At 39.2% G+C, this 19,688-nt stretch overlaps 1 protein-coding gene across 3 annotated transcripts in view; it reads right to left on the reverse strand.

Annotated features, from left to right (window-relative positions):
* The window catches only part of IFT56 (intraflagellar transport 56), a 45,913-nt gene extending 29,098 nt beyond the window's left edge, over nt 1-16,815 (reverse strand). The window contains exons 1-6 of one of the 3 annotated variants that reach the window (XM_071732433.1): nt 16,508-16,815; nt 16,275-16,412; nt 15,774-15,866; nt 10,358-10,472; nt 2,846-2,895; nt 1,090-1,235 (exon numbers count right to left, since the gene is read on the reverse strand). In XM_071732433.1, coding sequence (XP_071588534.1) covers nt 1,090-1,235; nt 2,846-2,895; nt 10,358-10,472; nt 15,774-15,866; nt 16,275-16,412; nt 16,508-16,510 — 545 coding nt within the window. In that variant the 5' untranslated portion in view covers nt 16,511-16,815. The remainder of the gene's footprint in view (nt 1-1,089; nt 1,236-2,845; nt 2,896-10,357; nt 10,473-15,773; nt 15,867-16,274; nt 16,413-16,507) is intronic. The other 2 variants (XM_071732424.1, XM_071732428.1) reach the window with 2 other exon arrangements.
* Nucleotides 16,816-19,688: the final 2,873 nt, after the last annotated feature.

A 19,688-nucleotide genomic window follows, 5' to 3' on the forward strand; every position in this document is an offset into this window, starting at 1 on the left:
AAGATTGCAGAGATCCAGACTCACTGTAGTTTTTTCAGTGGCAGATATTGCAGTTTTAAAGAATTACCAACAAAACTACTGGCTTACAAATCTGGGAAATGGTGGCAACTTCACATTAAGGAAACGCACAGAACATTCCTAGTTTTCATATACGATTTTCTGTGCAATATATTAAAAGATACTAAATATGTACATAAAACTTCGATAATATTTTATTGGATTTTATACCAAGTAAAACTACTTCAAAAATCCTTGCCTTTACAAGCTATCAATCTGGAAGAACTAGACACAGAAATAAGACAGGAATTTGTGATAACAGTAAGTAAAAGTATAATTGTTATGAAGGTTATTCATTTAGCTTTGAGCAATTACTTCTACAGGAGTAGAAGTTAAAATCTCTTCCCCAAGCATTACGTGACGTGCTTATATACATTATGATGGGCTTCTCTGCAGCATTCAAGAGGAGATACTGCCAAAAGATAGCTATGTATTCTGGGACAGAAGTTTCTATTTTATTAAGCAATACTTTCAAACACTTAGGAATTCAGTTTGTTCCTTGGTATATTATGAACTAAGAATTCGCAAAATACAATAGAAAAAACTCATCAACAAGTTTCATAGCAGGATAAATAGAAACAGAAAGAACTTCAGACTTAATGGAATGTAAGGAACTCTACACAAGGGCTTGGAATTGAACGTTTCTTAAAAAGGCGAAGAAGTGAAGAAGTCAGTAATCACAAGTAAGGGTCAGACTGGCCATGAGAGGGGGAAAAACAGAAAAAGACACAGCAGGAACATAACCGTACATCATTTCAGCAGAAGTAAGTAATAAGATAAAAAAAAGATCTCAGAACTAATTACATGAAAATATCACTAAACAAAAGCAACAGAAAACAGACTTCTTTTTTACAGTAATGATTTGCAATGAAGAAAACTGACAGGGCTGTAAATTGCACACATTTTGTAGTGGAAAAGGGACATTAGGGCTCCTATGGTAAAGTTCCTACATTCAGAACCCAAAAAGCTCTATGGAATTCAAATACAATGAGTCAGAGGTGCTGCAGTAAGGTTTAGAGTAGGTGTGCCCACCTATTATCCAGAAGAATGCGTTTGTAGATATCAATAGCTTCTTGGTAGTGGGAGCGCATGTAGTGGATTGATGCCAAGCTAAGCTGATCTTCTGTAATGTCTTGCAGATTCTGGTGAGAGCTCATCAGTTTCTTCTCATCATGGAACTAAAAAAGAGTGTGACACAATCTCAGAAGAGTTCAATGAGGAAAAACAATAATTTAAGTTAATTAGCTCAATTAGTTTTGTCTTTGCTTTGTCATATTAAACTCTGGGAGAAACTCTTTTTACTTCAAAAGTTAATTTGACCAGTGGAGAAAGCCAAACATTAAAGAGGCAGACCAGTTGAAACTAGATAAATGTGAGGCTAAAATTAAGTACATATTTCCCTTTAAGGTGTGATTTAGACATAATTATGTGTCACATGTGTTGATGGATAGGAAGGAAAGAGCTGAATTAATTATTTCACAAACAGAATTTTGCAACACAAGATTTGATGGTTATTCTTTGAGCCAGCAGAAATTCTGCTCATTGTAGATCCAAAATGTATTTCTCATGGATATCAGAAAAAGCCAAACTTGTCAACACAAAAGGAGGAATTTTCACTATCCTTCTTTACAGCACAAATAAATTATTTTTCATAACCTCCTTAAAATACAGATTTTCTTAACTAAATGGTTTATTTTTGAAAGCATTGCTGTATAGCATATAACATACATAAGGATAAAAAATAAGGATCAGAGTTAACCATACCTGTTATACTTGTATTACAATAGTACAGTTGAGGCTATTCAATCTACTCAAGTCACTTATTCCAGTGTTTCCCCTTGTTGGTTCTGCTGATTCAACAGTAATTATGATTTTTTCTTACAAAGTTCTATCTCACATGTTTTGGATATATCTGCTCAGGTTTTGTCAAATCTTCTTCCTCCCTCTTTGAGCCAGTAACAAAAATTATACTCCCATACAAAGGCAAGAGAAGATGCTTAACTGAACAGTTGTGGGCTTCCTGGTTTTGTAAACCCCACCATTTCCAAAGACTAACTACATGAGCTAGGAATGATTCAACTTCTCTTTATCACAGACATTTGTAAGTGCCAGTGATACTACAAAAATGTTTTAAGATTTCTCTCTTAGCAGATTTAACTACAGAGAATCTGACATCACAGTTAACATTCAGGATTTATACTTTTTTTCACCCAAAACTCAGTCTCTTCAGCAGCATAGTACTTGTTTAGTATAATACAGGATGGTGCAAAACCAAATTTAAGAAGCTAAAGCTATGGGTGTTAAGTTAAATAAACATTACATTTCTACTGTAGTGCTCTAAATTATACTACTTCTTGTATACTGCATGACTTAGGAGGATCAGTAATGGCATACAGACCATTTTCCACAAACTGCAAAGTATAAGACAGCTGCAAGTTAGGAAAACTTTGTACACTTAAAGGAAAAAGAAAAATAGTGTCTTAAAAATTTATGATTCTTTTCAAGTCCCAGGCTCCTCATGATCAAAATTACCATCAGGTTACTGTTGTATGGCTTATATGAAGTGAGTTGGTAAGACTTTCCTTAGACACATGCTGAGGGCACCTATTGTGAGACCATGTTTCTTAGACTTTCTCCTCCACATTTGAATAGACTAGAGTGGTTCTGGAAAGCATTTGTTCTCATGCTACCACAGACATTTTAATTCTTCTGCCAGATTGTCAGCATGAATTACACATTACCCAACTGAAAAGCAAAAGAAAGCACGAGTGAAGAAAAGACATCATACCTTATGTGCCAGGTGAAAAAGTAAACGGTTCTGTAGACGACTCTTAGGTGCTGTAAGGAAAACTTGGTAAGTATCACTGCAAAGAACAGCTCAAGCTGCCTCTTTTATTTTTAACTCCCCTTCTCAACAGACATACATGCAACCATATTATTATTTCATTAACTAGCCCAAATGCAGTTCTTTGCAAGTCATGCCCAGGGGGCAGGTTCTACCAGTTATGGAGCAGTTGAAAGGCCCTCCTGCTTCCTATCCTCATTGCCTGACCACTTCTTTTGAAATCCTTGTTGAAAATAACTTTTCATTGGCCTCTGCTTTCAAGTAACACTTTTACAAATTGAACTACCATTTGCCTGCAAGGCCTTCTGTATACTTCTCTGTTTTTGCACAAGTGGCACAGCACAGCATCTTCTACAAAATAAAAAGCACCAATAGAAAAACATGTAACCAAGGCTGCTTCTACAATATTTCATGTTTGAAATAAGTTGTGATTCATAATTCCAGGAATCTTGTCAGCTTCCAGTGTATTGCAAAACCCATTGCTGCTACCATTTTTCTATGTGTGCACATTATATTATACTTAATTCTAATACTTCTGAGCATCAAACTAACATATGGCAAGAGATTTAAGGGATACATCTCCTTTCTAAAGCCACTGAAGTTAATGAAATATCTTGCGCTAGCAGGATCAAGAATTCCATTTAACTTGCTCCATATGACAAACTGTTAACTGTAGAGCTTTAAGTTGCTAGAGAGTCTTGTCCTTCTCTGAGGCTGACAAAGGTCCTCGTCCAACAGAGCTATTAATGTCTTTTTCAAGCAGTCTTCTAAAAAGCCTTCCCTTGTTTCCTGTATTTTCTTTAGCTTACTCAGTTAATAAGCACTCTCATTCTTGCCCAGACCAACCAGCTGGCAACCTATGTTCTACAGAAAGGATGTACACAGAATCTTCACAAAAAGCAGAATTACTTACTGTGTTTATGAGGGCACAGAAGTGCAGAGTTAGCAAAGCAATGGCCTGTAGCACAAGGCTATAATTCTTCTGACATCCTAAACCATGAAAGAAGGTTCAAACCACCAAAACCTCTTCCCTCCCCCCTTTCAAGATGGAATTTTCTAGTAATAGGTTAGATTTTTAATTTTTTTTTTAATATGTTATTTAGGGAGATATTCCAGACTTCTTATTCTTTCTCCACACAGTAAGAAAACTTTAAACTTTATAATGAAGTGAATAATCCCAAAACCCAGGCCATTTTTATCAGGTTGGCAGTGTAAGTCTGTCCATCTACTTCCGATGGGCACAGCAGTTATTTCTGCCTCTTACTCCTTCCCAAGCTGTAATTTAACCATTTCATAGAAAAAAAGGACAGTGAACTGTATCTTTAAAGAACTGCTAGGACAATGAAACCCAAAAAGCAACAGCAGTATGAAAAAGTTCTCACAAAACCACAGTGTCTTGCAAAGTACTACTGACAGCACCATCAAGCTGCTGAGAAGCTAAAATGGTCTTCAGTCTAGGATATACGTGGAAATTCTCTTGATTATTGAAAGAGCAGAAAGTTACAATCAGTCTTGTGTAAGCAGCAGTAGTAGTATAACTGACAAGATAGTACATTCTAGAAATTACTTCATCTATTGAGTTAGAAAATTTGAGTATTTTAATTTAAATGCATGGTCTTCAAAATGTGGTCAGCAATGATACCAGGTTAAATCCACATGTGCCCCAGCATTAATTGATAGGTTTTAATATCAAGGTCTAGAAGGGTTACATGTGGACCCCACATGTGCTTTTGTGCAAAACTTCAACCAACCACAACCACCATGCACAATTCAAAACACTTGGTCATCAAAGACTCCAAAAATACAAGGAGAGATTGTGGGATTTATTTTGAAAATAACATTGTATTATCACAGTAAAATGGGTACAGACATCCGTGTTCCTCTTTGAATAGGTTTTGGGGTGTTCTTTTTGTTTTTTGTTTGTTTGGTTTTTTTGAGTGGGCTTTAGCATTAACTTCACTGTGAAAATTGTGACTTGCAAGCAATACTCTTTCAAGAATCTAAACTGAAGAATTCTTGTTTCACTAGCAAACCAAAGACTGCAGTGCTGCCCTTGCAAACCTGGCATATGATCTTACATGAAAATTATTTACTTGGGAAATGCTGGAGGGTTACTCCACATCATTTTGTGCCTAAAACCATCCAAAAGATGAAACCTGAGTTCTGATGCTGTGCATGGGAATACAGAAGGAGAAAAAATGTCCTGCTTCATAACATATGAGATGATACTATCTATTTGATACTCTTTAAAATAAGACACTTTTACTTAATGCCAGACTAAGGAGGAGAGGGGCAAACCACACAAAAAATAGTCCTGCCCATATAGTAAGAGGAACCATGGAAACATTCAGTATCAGCAGTGACTTTTCTCCTCCCAGTGCCAAATGCATTACTTGGGGAAGACAAAAAAACATATGAACAACATCAGATTACTTTCCAGAAATAATTTTGTTGTGAATATTGCATAAAGCTGTTGTCAATCACTGAAGCAGGGAGTGATACAGCTGCCTCATAAGAGAATGATTTTTAAAGGACATCAGGCTTGTTCTTTTACTCTTTGTTGCTACTGAATTTCATTGTCAGAGATGTATTTATGCCACAAGGAATAAATACACACAGTCTTCTTCTCCTGTCCTACTTTTTCAAGATGATGACCGCACTTTTTTTTCTTTTTAAAATCAGTACTGAGCAACTGATTAGGGACTGTAATAAAGCCACAATGCCTCACAGCAAAAAACTGGACTGCAACAAAACTAGACTTAGATCTAGTATTGGCCTTGTGCTGAAGATATCACTGAGGTAGGCAGATAGGCCGTATCTCTTTCCAACTAGGAAACATGCTGATATTCCTACACTAGAATTTTTGTCATGATCATTACTGATGTTCCAGGCACTAATGTCATAATGGACATTGATCTTAAAAGTGTTCTGTATATTTTTGTGCTGACACTGATGAGGCACCTAATTAACAGCTACACGAGTGAAGACAGTTATTATCACTAATCATTAAACAAAAAGTTAAGCTCACTAATAACAGCAGCTCAGACTCTTGGTGGGTTTCATATTGCTGCACAAGCAGAAAGATGATAAGACACAGACATGGACAAAAGGGCACTTGTGGCCTCTCTTATGAATGTGAGGCAATGCTTTTCATGCATGTAGCAGTAACAAGTTCCACCTTGCAAACATAATGCGTAACACTATGGCATCACTTCACACATTAATAGATGTGGAACACATCTTAAACATACACAGGCAGAAGCTGGTAGGAGCAGAACTGTGCTGAGAAGACTTCAGCAACACAGTGCATAAAATATGACCAGAGAAAACCTTTTTCTCCTGTCCCTCACCTGAATATGTTAGCTGAATGAAACCCTCTGTGCCTCAGAACCAGTCTCACTGATGGAGGAAAATGCAGCGGTATGGGAAAAACGTCCAGAAAAAAACATGGTCCAACAGTGAGGTTCACACTTAGGCACACTTGAATAGCTCAACTGCTCAGAATCTTCTTGAAATTTAGAGGACGTTAATTGAATTTTTTTCCATAACCAAAATACTTAAAAGCCAGTTGAACTATGTTCTGTTACTTGCAACATATACAAATTTCATTTCAGTCATGCAGACACACAGCAAGTTAAAGATCACTGAAGCAAAAAACTATCAATGATACCTGTTCTGTGGCTTCTACTGTACTTTAAAAAGCAAACCAAGAATATAAGGTTATTAGTTTTAAAGTTGAAATATCTATAATTTGATATTTTCAGTTGTGTACTTTGAAAGTGCTAAATATAAAAATCTTCTGATTCAAGACCACAGCTGAAATGCAATGAAAAGGAGCTATTAGTCTCAAGAAATACAGTTCAAGCAGAAAGCAGTTAATTTTGCATGTAGGTGAACATGCAGTCTAAAGAAAAAGAAAATTGGGAACTTTTCCATGCCCAATTGTAATTTTATGTTTCACTGGTGACAGCCACCTGGCAAACATCAGTACATGCATAAACAAATAGGCTTGGAAAATGTCATTGTTTTTACTGACCCATATCTGTTCTGCTTTTGTACAACATCACTCATTCCAGTATAGGCTGTGAAATAAGAAGTATCTGTGTCCAGTTAAGCCACATACAGATCTGACACATGCAGTGTTGAGAAAAAGTAATTGTGAAGCTTTGTCCATTGAAAATTATAAGGGAGAAACCCCCAAAACTTTAATGACTGATACAGCAATGCAACCTGGCCTGTGCATGAATCTTTTATTTAACTGTAAAATTCCATTTATCCTAAAAAGTCAATTTTTCATAACAGATTTGACTGCACCTCCACTTATGTGCATATTTTGTAGTCTAAAATGATACTGCTAGTTCCTGTGTTTTTCTTAATGCAGTGCTAGCCAGCAGCTTCTTAGAGTGCTGTGCAGACCTCTGAATGTTAGGATCAGTTACCAGGATCTTTGTTCAAGTGTGCTAGGATGAGTTTCGGGTTCCTGTCCTTTGCAAGGCACAGAAACTGGAAATGCAATAAAAGATTATTTGGTTTTATAAATAAAAATGAATAATTTATTATTTAGTAAACCCAGATTAAGACTTTCAGCCTCATTCTCCCAAGGCTGGCACATGGCATGGAAAACATATGTTCAGCCAGTGTATGATACCACACATGCAAAAGCAGTAAACAGATCACCACCTGGCAGCTTCGCTATGGGATGACTGTGAAACAACAGTAGCTGACTGAAGTAACTCTACCTTCACCTCAGATCCAGAAACATCAGTAACTGTAATGTAAGGGGACAGCACAGAAATAGAGAAGCCAGAAATATCTAAAAGGAACTTGGAAGAAAGCCTAGAGGAGATAAAGTACAACCATAATGAAAAACCTTCAAAGAAGGATTTTTCTCTATTGCCTTTTTGCTCTACTTCTTAGGCTGTATTTGCAGTAATTCTGGTTTATATGATTTTTGATATATGGATTTATTCTTTCCTGAGAGAATGTACCATAAAGTTTTAATTAAGTAATGACAAGCTAAAAGAACACTTCACATCTATTATAAAATAAACATAAAATCTTGCTCCACAAGAGATCATGACTATATATCTTGCGTGAAATGCAATAATTACCTCATAGCTTTTAATGCTCATTTCCACATCTTTAAGTATCCTGCATATTTTTCCTCAGAAAGCTAACAATAGTAGCAGGGCATGACAAGAATGAACTTCTATTTGATTTCCAGATATTTACATGTTTATGAGGAAAATCTATTCCAGAAATCTAATATACATGGTCCCTTTCCCACAGAGGTAACTCCCTCATTTGTTTTAGCACTATGCTACTTTCAGGGGCTTAACATAACTGCAACTATATATAAACAGCAAGCAGAATGAAAGAATTCAGTGAGAATAATCCCAAAATAGCAATGGTAAGCAGCCCAACACTAACACATGCCATTTTTTCAGCAATATTCAAGGCAGTAGCGGATAAATGGTGTTATTCTAGAGACTTCACTGTTATGTCTATATCAAAGAAAGATTTTGTTTCTCCAGGATCTTGCAAAACCATGGAAGAGATCACAAGATGTAAGAGCTTCAGCTGTCAATGATATATTGTGAACAGCCACCAGTGATGCAATCCTAAAATGTGGAAAAAAACCTAAAAGAGGATCTCTCTTGAGTGAAAATAAAGTGGTTCAACCTCACTGTAAGAAAGACTGAAATAATGGGAATGGGAAAGGGAATATAAAACACTTGGAAGCCTTCAATGGAGAAAAGACAAGCATTAGAAATCTTCAGCTGTGACAGCCTCCCCACCAAAGCTTAAGTAGCTAGAAATCATTGGTACTACAGTACTTAGAAGAAAGGTCTAACACCTCACTGTAAAAAGTGACATGCTGTCCTTCTTCAACAATTACATAAAACCAGGAACTGCTATTACCAGCATGAGCACTCAGTTATATTCTCTTCCCTCCTTCAGCTACTCTTCCTAAACATCACACTCCTGTCTTAATATTCCTGCCCTTTTCTCCAGCACCTGAGCATCACTAACCACACCCCCTACCCTGCCACTCACCATAATACCACAAACTAATACGAAGGGCCATGGCAAAATTAACCTTCCCTCGCTTCCATCTCACAGTTAATGAAGTTGCATGCCCAGCTGTGTCTCTGTCATCTCTAGAATGGATTACTGCAATTCACATGATGTGAAGCTGATGACAATGCCTCTGAACTGGTACGGGATGCAGCTGCTTGCTTCCTTCATGGTTTATGTCAAAGTGACACCTCAGGCTCTATTGTCCAATTATTTTAAAATTCCAGTTCAAGTCTTAAATTTGAGCTTTTTTAGCCTCCAAAGCTCAAATTTGTGGTACATTAAAGATTAATTTATTATCTGTGAATATTGGAAATTTATGCACCTCTTGAACAATACAGATCACAGAGCTCTGCATGAAACTTTTTATAGTTGGAAACGTTTCCATTTATGGGATACAAGCTTAGCATGATCACTCAGAGGACTTTAAAGGTATATAAGAACCTAAATATTTCTAAAAAATACTACAAAGCTTTCCTTTTTGAAGGCAATCCTCCACAGTAGCAGGAAGTACACAATTATTTTTCCCTATCCTATTTTCTGCCCAAGACTGGAAGACTGAAGAAAGAAAGAATAAAACCTGTACTTCAATAAGATTTTTATCCTAAAAAGGCAAGAGTCAAAAGCTGACTAAGAACATCACTACTATTAATTCTACTTAGAAAGCACTGACAGTATGGTTATGGGAAGCAATATAAATCACTAAGATAAATAGAAAGTTATGGGCAACAAAATGAAACTGCAGAAAAAAATTTAGACAGTTAAAATTGCTTTGGAATCCAATTTCTATTCCCCTTCTTTAAATTACCCTACGCATGTTCAGATTAAAATAAAGGTAACAATGTGACTGCAGTGAACTCCAAGCCTTGACAAATCAGATACCTAATATCCAACTTATAATGCAACAAGACCACCTCCTAATTCACTCAAACTACTTCAACAGAGCTTTTGTCTGCATTGGGGAGAGTGCTGAACTCTCATATTTTTTAATAATTTCACTACCCTCATCAGATTCATCTACACTGGCTCAGAGACATGGAAACAGTCAAAAAAAAAAGGTAACTTTTTGTTGCTAGTCAACATATGCACAGTTTTGTGTGTTAAAATTAATAAGAGTAAGTGTTTTCCCGATGCATATTTCAATTCCAGCTCCTCCACCTGCTCAAGCTCTTTTTAGGAAGCAAACTACATAACTCACCTGCTAAGTGAAAAAAAACAACTGAAAAACAAACAAACAAAAAGCCCCTGCCCAAAAAACCATCTTTGTCCCAGAGTATCCTTTATTCCTATGGAAAAAAGGATTTGAATACTTCCTCTGGAAATCACTTCCAGTGTTCAAGTCAACAAATTGTCCTTTCCATCAGACGTACATCTCACCTTTCAAGGCTGCTTGTTCAGCTTCTGTATACATCCCCAGAAAAAAGTAGGTACAGGCAAGGTTCACCCAGACATCTGGATTGCAATCTGGTTGTTTGGTTAAGGCCTCATATTCCTGTAGCAGAAGAGAGGGTTCATTAAAAAAAAAAAAAAAAAAAAAAAAGCGCATAATGGCACAGACTTGTATGAAATATCACTCTTCCGCCATCTTATAACACATTGTTAAACTATTGAGATCAAGCAACTTATTCTCAAGTTCACTGCAGTTCTTACAATGAAACTATTATATTTTACCCTATGTATGTTCCTAGTTTTTTTTTGTTTACTGGATTAGCACAAACAGGAACAAGCAGCACTATAAATCTTTACAAGCATGAATTATGTCAATACTGAAGCTATAAATTTATAAAAACATTATTTTTATTGACATATTTATATACTATTATAAAGATATTATTTATAAAAATTAAATATATTAAAGTTATAAAGCTATCAAGACAACCAAATTTCGCTCAGTCTTTTCTGATGCTTCACAACTTCTCCTCCAGTCAAAACCTGGGAGACATAAAAACCAGTGAAACCTCTGTGTGAATACTTACTAAAGCAACTGTTAAAACGTCTTTAAAAACCTGTAGTAGTGTCTTAGATAGATTAAAACAGTGGTCTCTGGAGTGGGGTGTATGCATACCAGTGGTTGTGCCAGACAATACCATTGGGTGCAGGAAGAAAATGTTTTTGGTACCATTAGTAACTAAAATACTTCTTAAATGGTAATTATTTCATCTTCATCTCATACTTTTAAAATTTATATATTTAAATTTTATATTTTGGGTGTATTTAACAATTGCATAATACAGTAGTACAATAGTACATACTTATAATTCATATACATATGTATATTGGGGGAGCATATACAAAAGTTTTTTACTTAGAGGGGTATTGTTAGAAGACCACTGCATTAAAATATAAGCTCAGAAGCTGGCCTTGGGCAAATTCAAGATTTCCTACTAGATAAAGGTATAATTATAGTAAATAAACTATGCCTAACCTCACCATTTCTCCTTTTAAAACTTACAGCCAACAGCTAGAGAAGACCACTAGACACCATATTCTTACACATCCACGTGAATTACGTACCCTCGTTACTGTCACAAAAATGGCTTTGTTTCCTGTTATTTGTGAAACAGTAAAAACTTAACGGAACAATCTTTCAATCTACTTTTTTTCATGAAAAATAACCTTGCAGCCACCAAGCAGTGGTATTTCCGAAGATAAACATTTTTGATCTACATAACAATAGGTACTAAAAACACAGGCTGGGAGACCTCTTGATTCCATTTTTCTTTCATCTCTGGCAAGTTTCTGTTAAATTACTAGGAAGGACCATCCCAGTGAAAGTGTCTCCTGCTGGTGATCCTGCTCCCCATCCAGCCATGTTTAACCAGGCAGGGACATGCAAGGTTCTCAGAAGACTTGCTTAAAGAAGGCCACCCACAAGCTCCCAGTCACAATAAACTTCTCATCCCTCCCAGCAACACCACCCCTTGATGGCTCTGTACTCTTCCTCCAAACATATGAACTGGAATTTCCCTCTGCTCCATTTACCAGATTGTGCCACAACAGGTGGAAGATGTCTTACCCCCAGGAGAAAAGCATAGGTGTATATATATAGCACTAGATAAAGTAAATGGTGCCCAAAGGACAGTGAATTCCAAGAACAGACACATGCTGACAATAATAAAGGTTATAGTTTGCAAGCATAAAGAAAATAGGGGGGGGAGGGTAGGGTGGGGGGGAAAAGAGGTGGAGGGGTAAAAAAAAAAAGAGGGGGAGGGGAAAAAAAAGGAGGGGAAAAAAAAAGAGGGGGAGGGAAAAAAAAAAGAGGGGGAGGGAAAAAAAAAGAGGGGGAGGGGAAAAAAAAAGAGGGGGAGGGAAAAAAAAAAAAAAGAGGGGGAGGGAAAAAAAAAAAGAGGAAAAAGAGAAAAAGAAAACATTTACATAGAGGCCAACTTTTTCTACTGTGGTCAGTTACATCTTGATGTAGGCCTGCCATGGAACTCTAAAAGACAGGCCACTGCTCTTTATTGGAACCATCTGGAATCTTTCAAAATCCATTCAGATTAAATGCACCCAAAGGTCCCTTTTGGCTATGGCTTCAGGCAGATTAATTAGAAAAGACAAAGTGCATAAACACAAGTCATGTTCTGGCTTGGCCATCCAAAGCAAGCAATAGAGTGCTCTAGCAGTACCAGTGTGAATCTATGGAAACACAGTAAAAAAAAAAAAATGAGGACTATGAGCACTCCTTACCCTGTAACTTTGGGCCATGAGCCCAGACTATGTGCTGTTGCCCCTTTCCTCACTAAAAGGCATTCAACATCAGACTCTCAAAAGGGTGTTTCACAAGAGCTTTCCCCCAATCCTTTCCAAAAGACCAACAAACCCAGACAAACTAAATACCCCTAAAGCTTTCCCACAAGTCAGCCTGCAGGACATTTTTGCCAACCAAGAGTACAGCAATTTTGTGCAATTTCACCATCCTCCACCTCTCACTCTCATGTATCTCATGAGATACATGCACTTTTCCTCAAAAGCTGGCTGCCAGGTGAATTGCTTACAACTACAGACACCTACTGACAGTGCTGACAGCACAGAATTCTGCTCAGTACCTTTAATACTTATCTGGAATCTCCAAGCCCATAAACACAGATCCCGAAGAGCCAATAAACAGGCCAACCTAGAGGTTGGCTCAAAGGAGGTATGGAGATACTCATCATAACCTGGGTACAGTCATGACAGAGAATCCTAGAGAATTTCCTTTAGCCAAAAATATTCATTTTTCACTTTCTAGTTTCAGATATCAGGAAATTGAGTGTACCTTTATTCTCACACTTCCAGAAAAAGTACTCAAGCAAGATGAGATACTGTTCATGGATGAACCATCACGGCCTAGTATAGCCCTGTTCCTCTCATGATTTACTATTTTACTGAAATGATGCCAAGCAAAGTCAGGGTAGGCAGAAGGTAAGTAGGAATGGCTCCTGATTATGATCCCTAAGAAGGGAGGTAGTGGATAGGAGGGCCTTCAGGAATCATGAGCTGTAGTTTGTGAGATTTTGACAGTAACGATGCATTGAAAAATAAAAGGATTATTGAGCAGTATAATTTCTGAAGACCTTAATCAGGTATATCATATTCCCATATGAATTGGGAATATAGTGACACAGACTACATACATTGTAACTTGCAGGCACTAAAGAGCATGAATGATTTAAACTGTGTGTAATGTCCCTTTGGAGAAATCTGCACAATCTTCTATCCATAGTATTTTATATATAGTGCCCTTGGCACTCTACGAAGAGTGCTCCAAGGTCTAGACAATATAGATAATCAAGGAATTTGTCCTTGAGAATACAGCAACAGTGCCTCTATAACACAGCAGAGAAGAGAGAACATCAGACTTCAACCTTGAAGCTGACAATTAAAAGGCAATTCAGCCTCCACCGTCAGAACTCTTACCCTTGATTACTACAGGCTTGGGAATTACTGCTACGGTGTTCTGTTCCAAAATAAACCAGGTTGAGATGCACAGGCTCATTTTTCACATTTCCACATTTTCCACAAAATGACAAAATTATAGGGACTCACCACTGTGCCAAAAAAACAGTATTAAATTTGAAAAGATAAGCCCTGTGATCTCTCACTTAAAACACACACACACAAACCATGCATGCAAACCTTTTATTGTCCCTACTTGGGCAGAAAACCAAGAAAAACTATGACTTCGGGTGCAGTTTTCAAAAGTTTGAATCAACAGCATCACCTAGTGGTGAAACACACGCCACATACAAAACCTAATCTACAAAGAAAAAAAAATTAAAAAAAAAAAAAAAAAATTGCTGTTACTGTTTCATTGAAGGAAATACTTAAAAAATCTACTCTGGCTATAATAGCACCTGCTAGGTGTTCCAAATAGCAGAATTTATCTGAAACTATTTCAACTACAGCAACAGATTATAATAGTCATAATATTCAAATTACAAAACTCTAAACATGAAGTTACCACTATGTTCTTCACTACTATTCTATATTCTATGCTGTGTATACAGTTAATTCAATTCACTGAACATTTCTAGCATCTCCAATTGATGCTTTATCTTCAATTTTGTGAGGAGGACAGTTCCTTGAGAGCTTAGTTGGTAGCTTTAGAAATTCTCTTTCTGCCATAAGTAAGAATTTTGTTCATGTGACCATGCATTACTATTAACACCGAACTTTACCCAAGAAAGGAAATACCATCTTTGCTCTATAATCTCTTTCTCAATGATTATTTTAATAATACTTTATCATCTTTTTTTAATATTTCTTCCAAGGAAGCAAGTCAAAAGGCTGCAAACCCAGCTATACATCCCAATTTTGCTTCTCAATGGAGGTCTCCCCCAGCTGACACTGGCCAAAATCAACAAGCCTTAAAAGGTGCAAAGCAGGATTGTAATGACCCAGCAATTCACATCTGTAGGAACACAGCAATGAGACAAACAACACTGGGGTACACAGAGCTCTTTTCAAATCTTTGCAACCTTTGCAGCCTTGGGGGTAACACCACACCACTCCACAGCACTCCCTCTTCTGATGTGCACACTGACCCCAGCCCTCAGAGCTACAGAGTCAGGCAGGCAACAAACATTTGTGAAGACTTCTACAGAGAAACATGCTGGCCAAACTGAGAGGATAAAGGGATCCCAGGGACACTGGCAACAAACTGAATTACACTGGAGACATAAATGGACACAAGAAAGAGTTGCATGTGGACTCGTACGCTGAAAAAGACACAACAGCATTGTATGCCCAAATATTAAAAATTTATGCATATTTGAATAATCAACATGTCTTTTAGTGACTTAAAAGCTTTTGGAGAATAAGAATGTCTCAATTCCTTGAATTACCTAATACAAGAAAACATAAAGATGAACAACGAAGTACATTAAATGGCCAGGAGCATCAGCCTCTAAAGAAAGAATTTAAAAATCATGCATATGACAGATAAGCTACACAATGAAAACGAAGACGTAAATAAACCTGAAAAACAACACTGTGGAAAGCTAGCTGCAATAAAGGAATGGAAAATTTAGGATACAAACTATGACATTTGAAAGGGCAAACTAGGCTAATGAGCCTAGTATTAAATCAGATGGCAACATTTTAAAAGGTCCATTTTCATAGGCAAATACTGCTTTCCACAGCATTTGCCTTATTACTGTACATTTGAACCTTAGCTGACTGGCAGAACCATTCCCTGTTACAGAACATCTTTCTTCTGATGTCATTGCTTTATCCCAACATCTCGATTTCAAGCCTCTGGGAGCAGGATCTTCCCAACTTTCAAGCCTCTGGGAGCAGGATCTTCCCAACTTACCTCCAGTGCTCTCTTGTAGTCACCCAAATGAAAGGCAGAGTACCCGATCCAGAGGTCTGTATCCCGCTCCTGCTCACCCACGTGGCGCTTAAACTTTGCAGGGAAGAACGAACGGAAGAATTCTGTCAGCTGCCACACAGTTTAGAAAACCCCGCAGGTAATCAAAGGAACACTGGGCCATCTTTATCACGGATGGTTTGACAGCTGTGGGTGCTAGCGGGGTAGCACCCACAGCTCTCGCATTCCTGAGGGAAGCGACAAGCAAACCTCACAGGCCAAACCGAATTCCAAGCGAGGGGGAGAAGCTGCCGCAACGGGGCCTAAGGGGTGCGGAAGGAGGCGTGCAGGACACAAAGCAGGGGAACGGAGGTTCCCCCCGACCCGCAGCCGCGTCGGGCACAGGCCTGGCAACGACGGTCCCGCTATCCCGAGGGGAGAGGGAGATCCCGGGTGTCGGCGGCTGCCTCGGGCCAGGGTTTCCGCCTTCGCCGCGGCTCTTACCTCCAGCAAGGCGATGGCGCCGGTGAAGTCCCTCTGGGCCAGGAGCTCTTCCAGCTGCGGCACTTTCTTCCCTTTCTTCTTCCGCCTGTCTCCCGGCGGCGGGGTACCCCCCACGGCCGGCTTGGCCCGGGAGAGCATCTGGGCAGAAAGCACAACGCAACCGCGTTAGAGCAGGGCATCCCCCAGCCCCAGGTGAGGGCAGCTTCGCGCACCCCATCCCCGCCGCCTCTCACCATCCTGCCGCCGCTCCCGGGCTCCTCGCTCCGCCGACGGCGCCGTTGCCAGGGTAACCGCGGGACGACGGAAAGCGGCGGCACAGACCCGAGCGCAGCGTCGAATAGGCGCCGGCTGGAGACTTGGAGCCGCCCCCCAGCGTTCCGCCTCCGCGGAGTCGGGAGTCGGTTTCCAAGCGGTCCGTCCAGTTGCTGGCACTCCGTACACTTAGGTCTTCGCGTTTTGTGGTAAGACTGTAGCTGCTGGCATTTAAACCTCCGTGCGCACACAAACACGTGTGGAAGAGAGAGTCCTTCCACCCAGGAAACTAGGAATCGAGTTTAAGATGCAAAGACACTGAGCCCTCCAGGTGCAGGGCACGGCCAGAGAAATGTCCTGACGAGCAACCGGTTTGCACATCCCCTGGTCCTGCGCCTCAAATTGCTGCCTCCCCATCCCCCCGGGACCTCTCCCTTTCCCCACTGTTGGCCCTGTTGACCTAAACATCCCACAATAAGTCTTGTGCGATCCCCAGATGCGATTCCTTTCCCTGCCATTCCATCCCGAGTCTCCTGTGCTCGCAGCAGCTCAGCCTGCAGGGTGACCCCAGGGACCCCAGAGAGCTCCTCCCGCTGACCTGCGTGGCTCGGTCACTCTCCTGTGACAGCCCCACGGGGAGGGCAGCTCGGAGGTGTTCGTGCTTTTCTTGTAAACCTCGTCTTTTCATCAGTGTTTCTAGAATTAGAAAGATGGGGAGTGTAACACAAAATGTTAGGTATGTGGGCTGAGTACATGTTAGCTGCATACGGTATCTGATCCCTCTGGCAGGGTGTGGGTAATTTTCTAGCACAGCTTGAGTCCTCTGACATTGCAGTTTGCTGTGAATAAAACAGACCTTTCCCAGTAACAGAGAAACAGCACGCAGTGGCATTCCCCAGACTTTCATTTTTCTATTTCCTGAATTGCACCACTAGCCAGAAACTAGCCAAAAAAATCACCATGTTTATGAACAAGAGTAATTCCTACCACTTTTCCTTTCTTGAGAAGAAAATGTTTGCACACCAGAAAAAAAATAAATTTAATATAAATAAATATATCCTGTCCCAGTGCAATCATCTGTAACATAGACCAGCAGTAAAGAACTACCTGATGCTTCTTCAGAGTATTGTAATATATGTGTGTTTCTGAATTCATGTTAAATAATTATGAAGTGTTTGCTAACCCAACTTTGAGAGTACTTATAGTATATCTGCCTTCAACATTGTGAAATATGCAAACATATGAATTCGTTAGAATGAAATATAACAGTTCTTTGTGTAACTACAAGGCTTAGGGGAACAAGAAACAAGACATCCACAGTTTCTGTACCTTGAAAAGGCTACAACATCTATCCTGTTGTGCTAATCTAAACTGATTTTGCTGCTCACCACATAGCGTTGCAATTTAAGGTGGTTTTGCTGCTGACTGCATAGTGTTGCACAGGAAAGAGCAAAGGAGCACATGTGTGGAATCGAAGGGTAAGGAGAGGGCAGACCAGGGAAGACACTGACTTCATCCAGTGACCACCAGATGAGAGTCAAAAATACCCTCAGAGATAAAGTGGGCATGAGCCTTTGAAGGCCTGCCCCTTCCAAGAACTAATAAACATAACCCAGCCTACTCCTAGAGTAGACATGAATATGTATTAGAATATATATGAATATGTATTTAGGTATGTAATGTAAGCAAAAAGATTAAACTTTACGGTGTGCCTGTGAGTGGAGCGGAGACTCCCCACGCACCCAGCGCTGTTTTGCTTATTGCAATTTTATTTAATTAAATTAAACCATTAACAGAATATTGAGTCCTGGTCATTTATAACAGTATGGATTCCACATTCACCTTCTCCCGATCTTTTCAAGGTGGCTTGACCCCAGAATGACAGACCCCACTGGGAACTGTCCCCAGGAGGTTCCTCTAAAACTGTGGGACCGCAAAAGCAACATGATTGTGTCCCATACTTATGAATGTACTTTCATACCACAGGCCATAAAAAGGAAAAGCAAATAATCCTCTCTCCCACAGAGGATTTCTCTGCAATAAATTAGCTTTGAGTTAGTTGGTCAAAGTGATAAGAATGTGTGCCAGTGATTTCGTCTCCTTTCATGGCTCTTCTCTACTAAGTAAGGTCTTATATCTGTCAGGAGAAAATTTTTTTTAAAGTAACTGAAAATATTACTTCACTACATTGTTTTCTTCCATTTTTACATATATTTTATTTCACAAGATGATGCTATTCTAAGAACCACCATACTAAATGCAGCTAAGATACTGATTCAAAAGGAGGAAGTCTGGGAATGCATAAGAGCTAAAAGATGTGCAGAGCCAGTGGGTTAGCTAGAAGGACAGTGCCAACTGAGGTAAAAAGTAATATCAGAAACACCAGTTCCTTTTTTATTTGCAGACAGTGTTTTGCTTAGCACTGGTGGGTTTACAGCATCCATCTGCATTGTGGGGCAATTTTCTTGACCAAAAGTTTTGGGATAGTGTGGACCATGGAGTGCTCAGAAGCACAATATGTTTCACTGCTGTCAGCTTTCTGCCTGTCAAGGAGAACGTAGATGGGAGACACCTAACCTCAGCACTGCCTGTAAATACACACACCTCTTTTGGTGTAATTGCACTGCCTCCAAAAAGATAACATGTTCTATAAGGGTTAGCTTCAACTGAGCTTCAACTCATCTTCACGACGAGAAAGTAAAAATTGTTTCAATTGGACTTAGCAGCCTGGAGTTACAAAATTGGAGACACATTAGATATAAAGAGGAACTGTAGATTACATTTAATAGCAAGAATCCTTCTTAGCTGCTTCAGCATGGCTCAAATGGAGTTCTTCTGGCACATTCTCAGCAGGCAAAGCTGTGACTGCCTGTCTGTTTGCTCTCTCATAGGTGAGGTCTAGAGCAGTATTAAAGGCCAAGGTGGTGAATTGTTTGTGATTACAATCGATCAAACCTGTAGACTTTGCCATCAGAAGGGTTGCTGGTTATAGATTGCACAACTCAACTGTTAGGCCATGGACTGAGCACAGTGCAAAAAGTTAGTTATCTCCTGACTATTAGAGGTACTACCTGTACATAGTGTGTGAGCAATAGAAGTCAGGGGTAAAATGCTAGAAATTGGCATCATGGCAATTGCTGTGGACTCTGCAAACAGGAGCCC

Source organism: Heliangelus exortis, chromosome 1 (genome assembly GCF_036169615.1).
Source record: "Heliangelus exortis chromosome 1, bHelExo1.hap1, whole genome shotgun sequence".
Taxonomy (NCBI): Eukaryota; Metazoa; Chordata; class Aves; order Apodiformes; family Trochilidae; genus Heliangelus; species Heliangelus exortis.